Consider the following 16165-nt stretch of genomic DNA (forward strand, 5'->3'; position numbering starts at 1 on the left):
TGAGGCCGGCTCATCCTCATCCCTTGGAACGTAAACGAGGGCATCCCCTTCAATCTCAAAATGGCGATGGGGAACATGTCCATGTGCCCACCTACGCACGAAGGGATCTTATCCTTCAGGTTGTACGCTTTCACTAAGTGGGATGATGATCAATCTCACCTTCTCTGGCGATCTCATGATGAGTAATTAATTCCTCACCTTCGCCAAGAGTAGGTGAAACATTTTCATCAGTCTCGATCTCAAAGAGATCAAGATCTCTGCCAGCGTCTCTAATACTAGGGAAATCAGTCTTAAGAAAATCAACATCGCGAGATTCAGTCTTGGTCATTCCTCCATCTTGATGTTCACCGTACATTACATAACCTTTTGAGGTATCAGAATGTCTTATAAAGATATTCTTTTTAGCTCTAGGACCATGAACATATCCCGTACATCCCCATGGTCGCATATGCCCCAAAGTGGGTTTCATGCCTTTCCACAATTCATAGGGAGTGGAATGAACTGACTGTGAGGGCACACAGTTAAGGATGTAGGCAGTGATTAATAAAGCATCCCCCCAAAAAGATATTAGGAGGTTGGCCTGCACCATCATCGATCTAATCATATCTAGAAGTATCCTATTCCTTTGATCTGCTATACCATTTTACTGCGGAGTGTAAGGAATAGTTAATTGTCAAGTGATTCTTTTTCCTCACACATTCATTGGTCTACAGATGTCTGAATGGAAAAGCTTTAGGGACTGGGTTGCTCGGATTGCCTTTCCAAAAGGCTTCCGGTGGGCCTTACCAGATAAACAGGGCTCACATATCGGTAGGTTGATTTTAGCGAGTAGGCCAAGAAGGTCTTCTCTAGCTAACCGTCACATCCTATCTCGACCTATGTTTCCTAGTCTAGCATGCCATGCAATTGATTTTGAATAAACATCAGTATTAATTACAAAAGATGAAGAAGTAACCACAAGAGTGATTTAGTCTAATTTGATAAAACCATTCTCAAATTTTCATTGTCCAAAAGAACTGCCATCCAAAAGTATCTCAAAAGTGTCACCATCAAAAAACAAATGAATAACCTAAATTCAAAAGTGCAGTAACAGAAAGTATATATGTTAGATTTCCAGTGCGTTTAACACATCATGAAGAACCAAGATGCGCCCAGTGCGCAAGGTGAGCTGATAGATACCAACTCCTCGAACTACTTCACTTATGCCATTTCCGATGTAGATATTCTGGACGCCATCTGAAATCTTTCTATAATCTATGAACTCCCTTCGATCACGCGCTATGTGTCTTATTGCTCTTGTATCTACAATAAAGTCAAATCAGATTTGGGTAACCAAAACATGTGCATAGACAAAAGTACATGGAGAGAGGGATAGAAATGGTACCTTCTTCGCTTTAGTGCAATCACGAGCGAAGTGCCCCATCTTCTGACAGTTATAGTACTTGGCCTTGGTAATATCTCTTTTTCCACCTTGCTTGCAACATTTGCGCTTGGCGGATTTGCCTCCACTTGGTGCAGTGTTCTGAGCCTATCCTTGATTCCTTGTGTTCCTTTATCTCTTATGCTTAGACCTAAAAGTCTTGCACTGCCGTGCATGGGCGACAAGGGCATGTAATTGGGTCACCTCTAGGTAGTCGCCTCTAGCTCCACATGAGCGGCATTGTCATTGAAAGTTTTGACACTATCATTATGTGTGAGAACTACTTTCATTTGGGCCCAGGAATCAAGTAACGTCCTAATGACGGCTTGAATTTGCTACTCATCGGTAAGGTGTACCCCAGCATCATCTAACTTTCGTATCATGTCTTTCACAACCCTAAGGTGTTCAACCATGTTGTGCTTGGGGTCCTTACGGTACATCTCAAACTTCAAGGTCATGGCCCGCAGCCTTATAGTTGATGTACCACCACATTCTAACTTAACCAAATCCCACATGGACTTGGCAGTTTCGCACTTTTCATACTGGCCGATGAGATCATCGTGCATCGAGCTTAACATGATAAAGCGAGTACTACGGTCTCTTTTAAACTAAGCCTCATAGGCTTCCTTTTCTTGATGGTGACGGGCGGTAGTACCCTCATCAGGTTTAGCCATTTCAGAGGTCAGGTGTTCAAGGTAATCTTGTTCATTAAGTAAGAACTTCATCTTACGATGTCACATGTCATAGTTGGTTCCATCCAACTTGTTGCCTTGGTTAAGGTTAGCAACAACATTCTTGATAGCCATCACTATAATTTGCAATGGAGGACATTTAGTATACATTCACAAAAAATTTATTCAAAAAATCCTAATTAAAATTAATGGTTCCCTTTTCCACATGGTGAGACCAAAAATTTCGCTAGGCTCATAATCAAATCTCAAAATGTGTGGGTTTGGAGACATATAACTTTAATTGATTACGAAAATAAATAGAAGGAAAGGGTATCTCCAAACTACAACTTAATGCGCCATACATCAGGTGCGCAAGGGACTCACACAAGAGACCCAGATTGGTACTTGAAGTGATATGCCGAGTCGATACAAAGTCATGAATGCAGTGCAGTAGCCTCCCTTTACATGGATTCTCAAAAATTAAAATAAAATTACAACAAGCTCTTTACATTCAAGAATCCTACTACATCACTACTAGGGAGCACCACACTTTGTATCATGTCCAGGTACCAACTCAATCGCACATACATCAAAAAACATATCTCTTACACAAGTATCAATATTCCATCCCATAAAATACAAAATAAAATCACATGGGTTGCATGGGATGGGGTTTGACCTCTTACCCATATGATGTGAGTCAAACAAAGTCAATACTGCCACGGGAAGGTAAATTTGCCAATTTAAATTTACAAACACATTAAAGCAAAGATAAAACTTAAGGGCAATTAAAAAACAAATAAAACCGAGTCCACATATAATAATCTCCAATTTAGGGAAAAACAAGAAAGTGGGTGGAGAGAAAATCTCTCCACCCATCTTCTTGTCAAAACCCTGAAGCCGTGGTTTAATAAAAAAAAATTCTACCCACGAAGAGCGCCGCTAAAACAGTACAGCTGCAAGTTTTGTTTTTTAAAATAACCATAGGGTTTTAAACCCTTTAAGGCTATAACAAATTGATAGTGGCCATTCTTAATGATTGCATAATCATTACACCCTTTTTTTTTAAATCTTTCTTCTTCTTTCTTCTTGTTTTTTTTTCTTTGCTTGGCAGTAGCTGCTTGGCCTAGCCAATGGCTGCTACCTTGTGCACACCCAAAAAACTGTGGTAGACCTAGCTGCACACAACCGCGGTAGTCGCAGGCCACGCCACGCTACTGCTAATGCTATGCGCGGCTAGCGTGTATGCGCTCTGCACACACTCGCGGCAGCCGCTGGCCGCGGCCTGCTGCTACAGTGGGAGTACGCCAAGGGCCGTGCAGTGTGGGGAAGAAATAAAAAAAGAAAAAAAGAGAGAGAGAGAGGGGAAAGAGAGAGAAATAGGGGACAGGCATGAGCTGCGCTCCATGGGCAGTGCTCATGCTCCTTCCAAACCTTAAAACCCTAATTCCATAATCCAAAAAATAATAATCTCTTCCCCATATGGGTGAACCATAAACCAATTGCTCTGATGCCATTGTTAGTTCACATAAACTAAGATCCAAATAAACCAGGGTTTGGATCATACCTGAATATGTACGGAAAGGCAACGGAAGAAGGATCAAACGCCAAACTAATGGTTACGAGCACACAAACAAAGCACAACGATCACAATAGGTTTCTCCTCAGAGAACTCCATACCACAAATCCCTAGGAAGAGATGGAATCCCAAAGAGAACACAAAACACTAGAGAGAGGGAGAGATTGATTTCTCAGATGATGTGGTCTTAGGGTTACAGGCTATCTATTTAAAGCCAAAACCCTAAGACCCCTACCCCTATTTAGACTCCCACTGGGAATCAACCAAAGAGGGGGAAGAGACCCAGTCACATAAGTGGCTGGTTCTCTCCACGCACAGCGGGTCTGATCGGGTCCGGCCTGCCCCTTGTGGGCGGCTTGGACTAGGCCTAGCCCGTGTTCGATTTATAGTTTAATTACGGTAGACTGATCTCACAATTAACCAATTATTTGGGCAATCCGAAAAAAGAGCCAAACAGTACCCCTCCTAAGTTGCCCTCCTAAGTTGCAAGGATTCCAAGAGATTTTTTTGGTAAGAGCAAGGGTTCCAAGTGTCAGAAGAATGTAATTTCCTTAGATTGATTGATTCTCCAATGGAGATATAAATAGATTACAACCTAATACAAGGAATGATATCACATGAGATAATATGTTTACATAGGGGAATGGATTCCGAATCAGCTTAGAGATCTTAGGCAATTTCCATATCACATGTGACATATTTCAATATCACATGTGCTTATGAGTTTCCAGATTTGTGGAGAAGAAAATCTTGTTGGTTAAACCGTATGGTATTGATACACCCCCTCAAGGTGGAGAATTGGGCAACCGAATCTTCAGCTTTTCCCTCAAGAATTCAAAACGAGTAGTTGCTAAAGCTTTTGTAAATGTATCGGCCAGCTGATCAAGGTGGAGATGAACTGGACGGTTAACTATTTCTTAGCCACACGATCACGATCAAAGTGGAAATGAATTTGCACATGTTTGGTGCGAGCATGAAATACCGGGTTCGCCGATAGATAGGTAGCACCAATATTATCGCACCAAAGTAACGATGGCCCATGTAAAGGATAATCAAGCTCTAAAAGTAATGATTCCAGCTAGATCAACTCAGCGGAGGCATCAGCAAGGGCCTTGTACTCGGCCTCAGTAAAGGAACGGGCAACCGTACATTGCTTATGAGAAGTCCATAACACCAAATTAGGGTCAAGAAAAATTGCAAACCCTCCAGTGGACTTTCGATCACTATTGGGACTAGCCCAGTCCGCATCGGAAAAGCTTGGAGGGAACGAGATCGGAAACGTTCCAGAAGAAGCCCATGAGTGTTGGTGCTTTTGAGATAATGGAGTATGCGCTTTACATGTTGCTAGTGCGCATTAGTTGGAGCATGCATGAATTGACACGCTCTATTGACTACAAACAACACATCAAGGCGGGTAAGTGTAACATACTATAGAGCACCAACGACTGACCTGTAGTTGGTTGGATCTGAAAATAGTTCGCCCCCTGAATCCGAATCAGTAGAAGAACTAGCCAGTGGTGTCTTAATCGGCTTACAGTGCGTCATGCCGGTGCAGTGCAGTAAGTCTGAAATATACCGAGATTGAGATAAAAGAAGCCCTTTGGAGTGTGGCAAGGCCTCAATGCCCAAGAAAAAATGCAAGGGACCCAAATCCTTGAGAGAACTCACGGGAGAGTTGTTGAATGATGACAGGAACAGTAGAGGCATCACTGGAGGTGACAAGAATGTCATCCACATAAATTAGAATGTAACAAACATGAGCACCAGTCCATCGAATGAAGAGAGAGGTGTCAGTCTTTGAACCAATAAAACCAATCTAAAGAAGAAAATTGGAAAGTTTGTGAAACCAAACACGGGGTGCCTGTTTCAGCCCATATAGGGAACGATGAAGCTTGCAAAGGTGGGTAGAATGAGTCGAATCAATAAAACCCTGTGGTTGAGACATGTACACTTCCTTCTTTAACACCCCATGCAAAAATGCATTTTGGACATCTAATTGACGAACCAGCCAGCTTTGAGAAACTACAATAGAGAGAACACATCTAATTATGGTAGGCTTGACAACTAGACTGAAGGTCTCCCCATATTCAAGGCCATACTATTGATGAAAACCTTTGGCCATCAAACGGGTCTTGTAACGTTCAAGAGAACCATCGTCCTTCCTCTTAATTCAATAGACCCACTTGCAACCAACCAAATTCATATCCGGAGTTCGTGGAACAAGAGACCATGTCCCGTTACGAACCAAAGCATTGAACTCTTCTGTCATAGCTGTTCGCCACTTAGGTACCTTTGATGTCTGTGAAAAATAGGTAGGTTCAAGAAAAATAGGGTTAGTAGAAAAGGGTGTGGGGGGGGCCTGGGTTGGTGGTGAAGTTGGCCGTGAGTTGGGTTGGATAGGTACTAGGGTTGGTTGGGGAGGCCGCGGGTGTGGTGGAGTCACATATAGGTCTTGAATGGGTCGGGTTTTCAAAGGTGGGGTAATGGAGGATGTAGGTGTAGTAGGGGTTGGGATTGGGAACGTCCCAACAGGGGAATTAGGGGAAGGGAAGGTCGGTATAGGGGATTGGGGTTGAGGGCTTGGTACAGCAGGGGTGTGATTCCCCTGGTTAATAACCGGTAAGGGTGTCCCTTTGGCAAGGCATATGGGTGCAGAAGCCTAGGGAGCTGAGGTAACACTTGTTGAAGGCAGGGGAACTAGAGAGAGCATAGAAAAGGGAAAAACATCCTCATCAAAGTACACATGGCGGGCTATAACAACACGATTGGTAGTAACATTAAAACATCGATAACCAGCATGGGGGGGGGCTATAGCCGAGGAAAACACAGAGTGAAGAGCGGCAGTTCATTTTATTTTTGTTATAAGGACGCAAGTATAGAAAACACAAACACCCAAAAATTTTAAGAAAAGAATAGTTAGGCGGTTTGTGAAAAACAAGTTGAAAAGGGGAAATACCAAGAGACACAAAGGAGGGCATCCTGTTGATGAGATACACTGCCGTTTCAAAAGCAAAGTGCCAAAAGCGTTGGGGTACAGACCCATGAGCAAGAAGGGACAGCCCTGTCTCAACAATGTGATGGTGGCGGCGCTCAACCACCCCTTGTTGCTCATGAGTATGTGGGGCAGAATGAGGTGGTGAATGCCAAGTTTGGAAAAATAAGTTGGTAAGGTGCGAAACTCACCCCCCAATCTGTTTGGACAGACTTAATTTTACGCCCAAAGAGACGTTCAACGTAAGATTGAAAATGAGTAAAAGCATTAAAAACATCAGATTTTCGAAGAAGGGGGTAGAACCACACATATTAGTGTTATCATCAATAAAAATAAAATAAAAGCGATGATTATCAATAGAAGGGTGAGAGGAAGGCCCCCACACATCACTGTAATGAGATCAAGGGGAAATAAACTCTTGCTAAAAGTTTGATGCAAAGTTAAACAGCTTGCTTTGCCCAACTGACAGGCCTTACAAAAATTACTAAGACGAAAAGAAGAACATGGTAAATTATTAACGCTAATCATATGACGAAGGAGACGCTCGTGAGGGTGGTTGAAACTCGTTGGAGCACTTTAGGCTATACTATGTACCATGTCAGAAGAATGTAATTTCCTTAGATTGATTGATTCTCCAATAAAGATATAAATAGATTGCAACCTAGATTGATCTATACAAGGAATGATATCACATGAGATAATATGTTTACATAGGGGAATGGATTCCAAATCAGCTTAGAGATCTTAGGCAATTTTCATATCACATGTGACATATTTCAATATCACATGTGCTTATGAGTTTCCAAATTTGTGGAAAAGAAAAACTTTTTGATTAAACCGTATGGTATTGATACCAAGAGATTAACTCTCCTATTCTTCTACAGCCGCCTCTAGTGTACAATCCCCTCTCACAGTTTTCTTTTTTTGTCTTTTTGTCTCGCCTTAACTATGTAGACCCTATGGGAATTATAGCCGCATAATCTAACCAGGCACTATATCTTTCTCCTCCTAAAACTCTCCCACTCTTTGTCCCTTATTGACCAAAGCCCCACATGTCCTAGTAGGTGGCTTCCCACCCGTGGGATCAGATAACCTTCTCCCTTACCAAAGTAAAATGGATTTTTTGTTTTTTGGGTAGAAGTAAAATAGATTTTGATGTATATATTTTGACACCTTAACAAATTGTGAATCCAATCTATCCTCCATTTGTGGGGATAGCACTCTATAAATGATGAATGAATTACAATATGTGATAATGGTAACCCTATCAATCAGGAAACTTATATAGGAGAGTAAAGATTATGATTGATTCAATCAAGAGAAGATTGACTCAATCAAAATAAACAAGGTAAGAGATATCAATACATACAAGGTAATAGAGCTGAAGACATTGACTGCTGTGATTGACTCAATCAAACAATTACAATAAACTAGATATGAAAATGAAAATCACTCAACATCGATGAGATGGATTGTATGCACAATCTATGCTGACACGCCTAGATATTCAGATGTTCAAGGGAAAACACTCTTCGAGACACCGGAACCGACATACTAAGCCCTAATATATTTTAATCGATTGCATAGATTCAAGGGAAGTAGCGGTCTTTATCGGAGTGGCTTTTGCATCTGCGGAAAATTAAAAAGTCTTCTCACGATAAGTTGCGAGCTAAGCCACCCAAGTGGGGTTTATTGGAAGGACACGGGAAAAAGATACGAATGATCGATAAGATGGATTGTATGCACAATCTATGTTGACACGCCTAGATATTCAGATGTTCAAGGAAAAACACATTCTCCGATACACCGGAACCGACATACTAAGCCCTAATATATTTTAATCGGTTGCATTGCTTCAAGGGAAGTAGCGGTCTTTATCGGAGTGGCTTTGCATCTGCGGAAAATTAAAAAGTCTTCTCACGATAAGTTGCGAGCTAAGCCAGCCAGGTGGGGTTTGTTGGAAGGACACGGAAAAAAGATACGAATGACAAGAGTCAAAGTTCTCCTTAAATTAATTTGCTTCTTTCTGCTTTTTAGAACAAAAGTTTTGTCAAAAACCAACCATGGACGCGTAACGATTTAGACCCGGTAGATTCAGACTTAAATATAAAATGGGGATTGCATGTATTATGATAAAAGTCCAAAACTCCACCCATCTACCACCAAAAGCCAAGGTCCATTTGAAAAGGTGGATGGAATCCACTATCCATCCATCCATCCATCCATCCATCCATCCATCGTGGGAATTAAAAGCCCAACCCCCTTCTAACTCTTTTCTAAGGTATACCTACCAGTCCAGTTCTTTACCAACAATGAGATAATTAACAGGAGACCATCAACATAAGGGGCAACCTCAAAAAATACGCTGTGCCCCAAAGAAGAGGGAGTGGAACCCGAGGGCGAGGGGGTTGTGTTAGACCGTTCGGTTCGGGGGTTAGCTTATTAGTTTAAAGTTGGAGTTGAGGTTGAACTAAGCGTCTCATTCTCTTTCTTCGCTCTTAAGGCTTGTCAGTTGTCAGTTGTTACTTGTCTCCCCTCTCTCTACGCTCTCTACTCTTTCTCTCTCTCTCTCTCTCTCTCTCTTTCTATTTATTTCACATTTCAGTCGTCAGTCGTCACCCATTCCCTATATTTAATTCAGTCTCTCAATCTCGATTGCAAAACTTGACTGTCATTCTACCATCTTTCTCTGCAAAGAAGTAGAAGAGACAGAAAGTTAGAAGCTATCTAGAAAATTTAAAGATGACCATGGCTACAGCTGCTCAACCTGCTTCTGCCGAGAACAGAACGCTCATCGTCGGAGCAACTGGTTTCATCGGCCGATTCGTCACCGAAGCTTGTTTGGAGACTGGCCGAACTACCTATGTGCTGGTCCGGTCGGCTAAGACCATTTCTTCTAAGGCCCAAACCATTAAAACCCTTCACGACAAAGGAGCTATCATCGTTCATGTAATCCCTCTCTATCTCTCATTTTCTCGCTCTCTTTGTTTGTTATATCAGATCAAGCTATATAATAGGTGGTTCTTTGTTTGGTTTTTTTAAACCGACACAACACAAAGGGGTCGATCAATGACAGAGAATTCATGGAGAAGCTACTGAGGGAAAATAAGATCGAAGTGGTGATATCAGCCGTAGGTGGGGATAGCATCCTAGACCAGCTCAACCTTATCAACGCCATCAAAGCCGTCGGCACTATTAAGGTAAACAACTTTTAATCAGAAAGATAGATGATCGGTACCATCGATCACTTAATTGATAATCTTCAGTACACGATAGTGGTGATGGTAATAAATATATTCTTTGGATTTGATTGACAAAATCAGAGATTTCTGCCGTCGGAGTTCGGGCACGACATTGATAGGGCGGATCCAGTGGAGCCAGGACTGACTATGTACCTAGAGAAGCGTAGGGTTAGAAGGGCTATAGAGGAGACTCGTATACCTTTCACCTACATCTGCTGCAACTCCATCGCTGCTTGGCCCTACCACGACAATACTCATCCCGCAGAGGTTCTTCCGCCGTTGGATCGTTTCCAAATCTACGGTGATGGCACCGTCAAAGGTAATAATGTCAAACCTTAACATAGATAGAAGACCCTACCCTTACCTACCTTCCAAATTTATTCTCATTACCATATAACACGATAAAGATAAATGCTGAGACTGGATGAGCAACAGGTTTTCGATCAGAATGTATTTATTGAAATGACAAAAACATTTATTGTGCTTGTGAAAACCAGTTTGTAGTTTTCTTTTCGGATTTGGATCCTCAGCGGCTGGAGGTTGAACCATGGTTGTAGTGCACGGTGTCGGTATAGGTATTGGTATCGGTATGGTCAACCTGAAACCGATATGGTATCGGATCAGTATCGATAAGGATCGGTAGAAATTGCCCCTGATTCTTCTTGAAAATGTGATATTTTGATCATTTCACTTGTTCGTATTGTGTCATCGATACGATATCGACAAGGTGTAAAACTGGTACAGATTGTTTGATATGTACAATCCAATATCAATACTTAGAATCATGGGTTAAGCGATCGTGTTGTGCTCAACTCATAAATTGCTACGAGGAATTAATGTCGATCCAATGGTTGGGAGATGGCGACAATTCAAAATTTAGAACTCAAAATTACCGTTCAAAATAAAAAAATGTCAGACCACCATCTACCAACCATTTGATCGTCATTAATTCTACGTGGCCGCCTGTGAGTTGAGTGCAACAAGATGGTTCAAACACATACGATCCAAATCCTTTCTTTTCAATAAGAAAAAAATAATAATAATAAAGACGAGAGATTTCTCTTTTTGATCGTATAGTTTCTACACAAGTGTCGGGGCTAATGGGTGAACAGGTCTGAATATCTACCTAGATGACAGATCTCACGTCTCTTATTTCCCTAATAATAATAAGAGACCTGCGTGTGGTGTATGGGGTTGGGGTTGGGGTTGGGGTTGGGGTTGGGGTTGGTGTTGGGGTTGAAGATGTTAAGGACCAAGGGTGAAGGGTCGGAGAAGAAGTTTAGAAATCTAGACAAATAGTATATTGGTTGGTGACTGGTGAGAGAATATTTGATGATGGTAATTGGATTGTTATGTAAATTAAAAGATTCCTTTATCTTAGGAAAGGTTAAATCGAGATAGCCAATGAAGCATTAGCATTAGCATTAGCATTAGCATTAGCGGTAGCAGTAGTATTAGCATTAGCAATAGCAATAGCATTGGGTGTGGGTGTGGGTGTGGGTGTGGATTTCTTCACTATTTCATAATATGGCTGAGGTCTCTTCCGTTAACTTTACCCTTTCTTTTTGTTAATTTTGGGCCTTTTATACTTTTTGCTTTTTGGGCATTTTATACTTGATGAGCTAAAGAGTAGAAAGAAGAAACGAATTGGTACCGGTCAAAAGTAGGGTTGTCTTGTTCAGAAGAATATGATAGAATTAGGTAGCAGCAGTTGGAAGGACTGCGTCTGCTTGGAGATGGAGAAGCGCAGGCGTGGGTTACCTTGTGATGTTAGAGTGATGGTTAAAATTTTTGGGAAAGTATGTTTTCTGTCTGAGAGTGTAACCTCTACGTCAGCACAAGGTTAATAGTTGGAGAAGCATCAATAGGTGTGGGATTTCTGCCTTTCGTGGGGTGGTAAAACTGTTATCGAGTACTTTCATGGTTTTAGTGCATAGTATTAGATCAAGTATCGAACATAGATCTACTGTATCGGATAAATTTGCCCTTGATTTTCTTAAAAAAAACAAGATTTTTGATTGTTTATCCCTTTGTCTGTATTGTGTCACTGGTACATTATCTATAGTATTGGGATCAGTGACAAACAAAACCGTTACGTATCACTTGATTCTGGCAATATGAAACTGATAGCTCAAACAAAGGTTATGTCTATCTCTCTTTTTCCCTTTATGAAATGACCCCTCTCCCCTCCCATTCACTAGGCCTATCTCTCTCTCTCTCTTTCCCCTAAATGACCCACTTGCCCCACTTATATGATACTCCTCCCGTATCCACATTGGTGCCACTCATTAGCTTATTGCACATGTGTGGTGTTTCTATCCCTCTCTTTTTTAAGTTTTAACCTGAATTAATCAAAAAAATTTCGATTTGTCTTGCCCTTTATTTCTTATTGGAAGGGGATTTCTATGTACGACCACATTAAGTAGGGGTGAGTGACAATGCGTCAAATGGGGGGAGGGTTTTGGTCATTTGAACCCCCTCTTGTTCCCATCTAAGGGCCGTATGTGACCTAACAAGCTTGTATGTCCACAAATCCTTTTGCTATGCTTATTCTTAAAGAATATTTATAATCAGAGAAGAAGATCGCTGCCTGGTTGCATGGCCCTTGAACCAGCATGGGGTTAATAGGGAATGGGCAAAAGCAATGAGTCGAAGGGGGATTTTTCATCTTGTAAGGGACTGTTGAGTGCATGCTACTCCTTACCATAAAGTATTCCTTTTCCCTAATAATTTAATTTATAAACTACTTCAACGTATTGTGTGTTTTCTTTTTTTCATCCATTGAACAAAAATTCAAAGATTTGTGATTCAGGGAGAGGATTTCCCACAATGGTTGTGTGGATAATGGAATCATCTATGTGGGGCTACATGCCTACATGAGTCGAGTCAAAATAAGGGAGAATGTGTTAGTATGGGCATTGCTTCTTTTTTCTATTTATATAGTAGGGTTGTTATGTCATTTTAAATAGACATTTATATCAATTTAATTGCATTTAATTTAATGCAATTAATGCTGATCGTGCATAATATTCGGTATCGGCCTATACTTGAGCCCAGTTCGTTTAGGGTCGAATAGTAGCCCAGTTTAGATCATCCATCCATTGTTGGCAAGTCCAGCATTTCGGATTTCCTTAAGGCCATACATCCCCAAACTTTCCAATCCAATTGGGACCTTTCAAGGAAGGTCATACATCCCCAAACTTGCCAATCCAATGGGGACCTTTCCTCCATACACTTAGGATAGAAATCATAGAATGATTTAGAAATTTAGCCTAGGTTAGCACTGTTCAACAATGTATATTATAGTTGATTAGGTGTTTTTTTTTTTTAAAATGAAGGTGTAATCACACGAATCACACATCAATTCTAAAAAGTTAATTGACTTTTCAATTCAGATCTTCTACGGTATGCAGCCCGACCATAGCAAGTTAGACACATTGCTGCGTGCCATATTCGCCTTACTCATGTTTGGACAGGGGTAAGGCAGACATTGCACGAGGCGATGTATTTGGGCCACTACAGGCAGCTTAGACGACCACGATCCCTGACTTTTAGAACCATGGAATGGCAGTTACTAGGTGTTGAAAAACTACTGAGTGGTACAGCTTTCGACCGGCTCTATTACCATCATACCAACGGGTCTGGCTCTGGATGTCCATGTGCAGAGCAGAGCGTAACAGAACAATAGAAGTAAAACTAGAACAACGATGCTCCCTCTGTTTTCTTTTTGTTGTCCATTCTTAATTGTTCCTTCTAAGGTGGTTTCTCTCTCTCTCTCTCTCTCTGTTGTCTGTTCTCTTTTCTTTCAGCTTACTTCGTGGCTGGAACGGACATAGGAAAGTTCACGATGAAAGCGGTGGACGACGAGAGAACAGTAAACAAATCGGTGCATTTCCGACCGGCCATGAACTTCCTGAACATAAACGAGCTTGCTTCCTTGTGGGAAAAGAAGCTTGGGCGCACACTCCCTCGTGAAACCGTTACAGAGGAAGATCTTCTCGTTGCTGCCGCAGGTTCCACTCCCTCATCTCCTGCAACAAAAAGAAAATGAACAAAAAAACAATTTCCCAATTTCTAACTCTTGTTTCTTTCAAATTTTTAAATTTTGGGTCAGAGAATGAAATCCCGCGCAGCATAGTGGCCTCCTTCACTCACGACATATTCATAAAGGGATGCCAGATCAATTTCCCCATTGATGGAAACAAAGACCTAGAAGCCAGTTCTCTCTATCCCGACATCCCTTTCCGCTCCATGGCCGACTGCTTCGTCGACTTTGCTGCCCGTGCTACCTCTGTTGCTCCTCAATGTCAGCGTCAACATCATCAGCCCATTTCCAGCGCCAGAGTGGAAGAATCCGCCGCCAAAGAGGACCAGCTGTCAGTTGCCGTTGAAGCTGCCGCAAGCGAATTTGTGATGAGGATCGATCAACCACAACAGCCGCAGGTAGTGGGCGACGCGCCCAATCCCATGGTAGAAGTTTTTGCCATCACTGCCTCATGCGCTTAATCCCATGATTTTCATCAGCCATTTGATTGCTGGTTTCCTCATCCATGGTTGATGATAATCCAAGGAGGATGATGACAGGATTCGTGATTTTCTTGAAATAAAAAATAATTCTCGGTAGTTGGTTCGGTGAAAAACAGTCAAATTATTGGACAGTTAATTAAGATTTGTTGGTAAATTTGTACGTCCGTAGCTCCGTCCGTTGACGTATCCGTTTGAAATTTGAGACGGGAACGTCGTCTATGTTTAGGTGTAATTAATATGCTCATTGGAATATCTTATTGTTAGTATTTAAGGAACTATTTTTAGTTTTTTTTTTGGTCAGTCCAAATCTATTCTAAGCTAGAAGGGAAGGCCAAGACTAATCCTACAACTACCAAGGGGGAGAAGGGATGACTTTATGGCACAAATGTAATCTAGGAAAATCGATCTGTTGATCTCTTGGGGGACATGCACTCAACGGACAATGCCTCCAATCAACCGATTATTCTACAACAATAATTATTATCTCTTTACCATGTATTGATTTTCTTACTCGATATTACTCTCTGAAGTCTTGAGTCTGGATCAGATTCTCATTTTTCCCCCCCCCCCTTTTGGTAAATAGAAATCTATTCATGAAAGCGACCGGAGCTCATAGTTACTGAATGACAAGGTTACGTCAACCACGTGGTGGAGATAGGCTAAACCATCCTGCTCAACAATCATGGACTTCCTAGCTAAGGAGTCTGCCACAAAGTTGCACTCCCTCGGAATAAACTGGAAATTACATTCCAAAAACTAAGAAGAAATCAGAGTAATATCCTCAATCACTAGCTCAATAATAAGCGGGATAGATGTAGTATTTCCAGTGATGTAGGCATAAAGATCTTTACAATCAGATACCACCACAAGGCGATCACAACATTCAGAGATCGCTTTTAGCATTCCAACCACATATTGCCAATGCCTCGCCCATTAAAACTGATTGAAAGCTTAATGGCTCAAAGATTGCCACATGGACATGACCATGATTATCTCTTATAATAAATCCAATACCATGGGAGAAGGAAAGTAAAAAAGGAAAAAGTTACAAATATCATGAGTAAATGGACTCTTGACCAAGCAGCTATTCACAATATTTTCTTTGTGAAGATGCCAATGTTCAACATCACTCTCATCAAATCTGTGCAACAATAAACTAACTCAAGTAAGGGTAGGATGGTGGGGACTAGGATGGAGGGGAGAGGTGAGGGAGTTGTGGCGGCTGGTTAAGGTGAGGGGGCAATGACTGGGAAGGTGAACTGCGGAGAAAGACAGCGTATTAAACAAGGGTAGCAAATCCAATGTTGTTTTTGACATCCAATCTATTTTAGGACCACTTAACACATCATCGTTGCAGGAAGATTTGGCTGGTTAAAAGCTTGTGTAATAAAATATGGGCTTTGGGCCCAGCTTGATCGCCCACATGTGGGGGCTGATCGCAGGCCCAAGTTGAGAGAGGGAGGAACGATCACTTAAGTGATCGATTCCTTCCCCCCTTCTTATCCCTTGATTTAGATTCCCAGTGAGAATCGGATTAGTGGGGGAGCCCTAGGGGTTTAGCCCATAAATAAGTTATTTGGCTCAAACCCTAAGAGATGAACACAATTAGAAACTCTCTCCCTCTCTTTCAAGTTCTGTGTTATCCTAGGGTTTCCATCGTTGCCTAGGGTTTTGTGATATGGAGTTCTTCTTCGTGGAGAAACCTTTCGAGATTGTTCGTGTTCGTGATCTGCT

At 41.6% G+C, this 16165-nt stretch overlaps 1 protein-coding gene across 1 annotated transcript; it reads left to right on the forward strand.

The window, feature by feature from the left end:
• The first annotated feature begins 9395 nt into the window (after nt 1-9395).
• On the forward strand, nt 9396-14718 carry LOC122641046 (leucoanthocyanidin reductase-like). The gene is made up of 6 exons (XM_043834633.1): nt 9396-9611; nt 9722-9862; nt 9986-10223; nt 13714-13917; nt 14019-14182; nt 14231-14718. The coding sequence occupies exons 1-6, from the start codon at nt 9405-9407 to the stop codon at nt 14408-14410; spliced, it is 1134 nt and encodes a 377-aa protein (XP_043690568.1). The 5' UTR covers nt 9396-9404; the 3' UTR covers nt 14411-14718.
• The last annotated feature ends 1447 nt before the right edge of the window (nt 14719-16165 follow it).

The sequence above is a fragment of the Telopea speciosissima genome, chromosome 1 (genome assembly GCF_018873765.1).
Source record: "Telopea speciosissima isolate NSW1024214 ecotype Mountain lineage chromosome 1, Tspe_v1, whole genome shotgun sequence".
Taxonomy (NCBI): domain Eukaryota; kingdom Viridiplantae; phylum Streptophyta; class Magnoliopsida; order Proteales; family Proteaceae; genus Telopea; species Telopea speciosissima.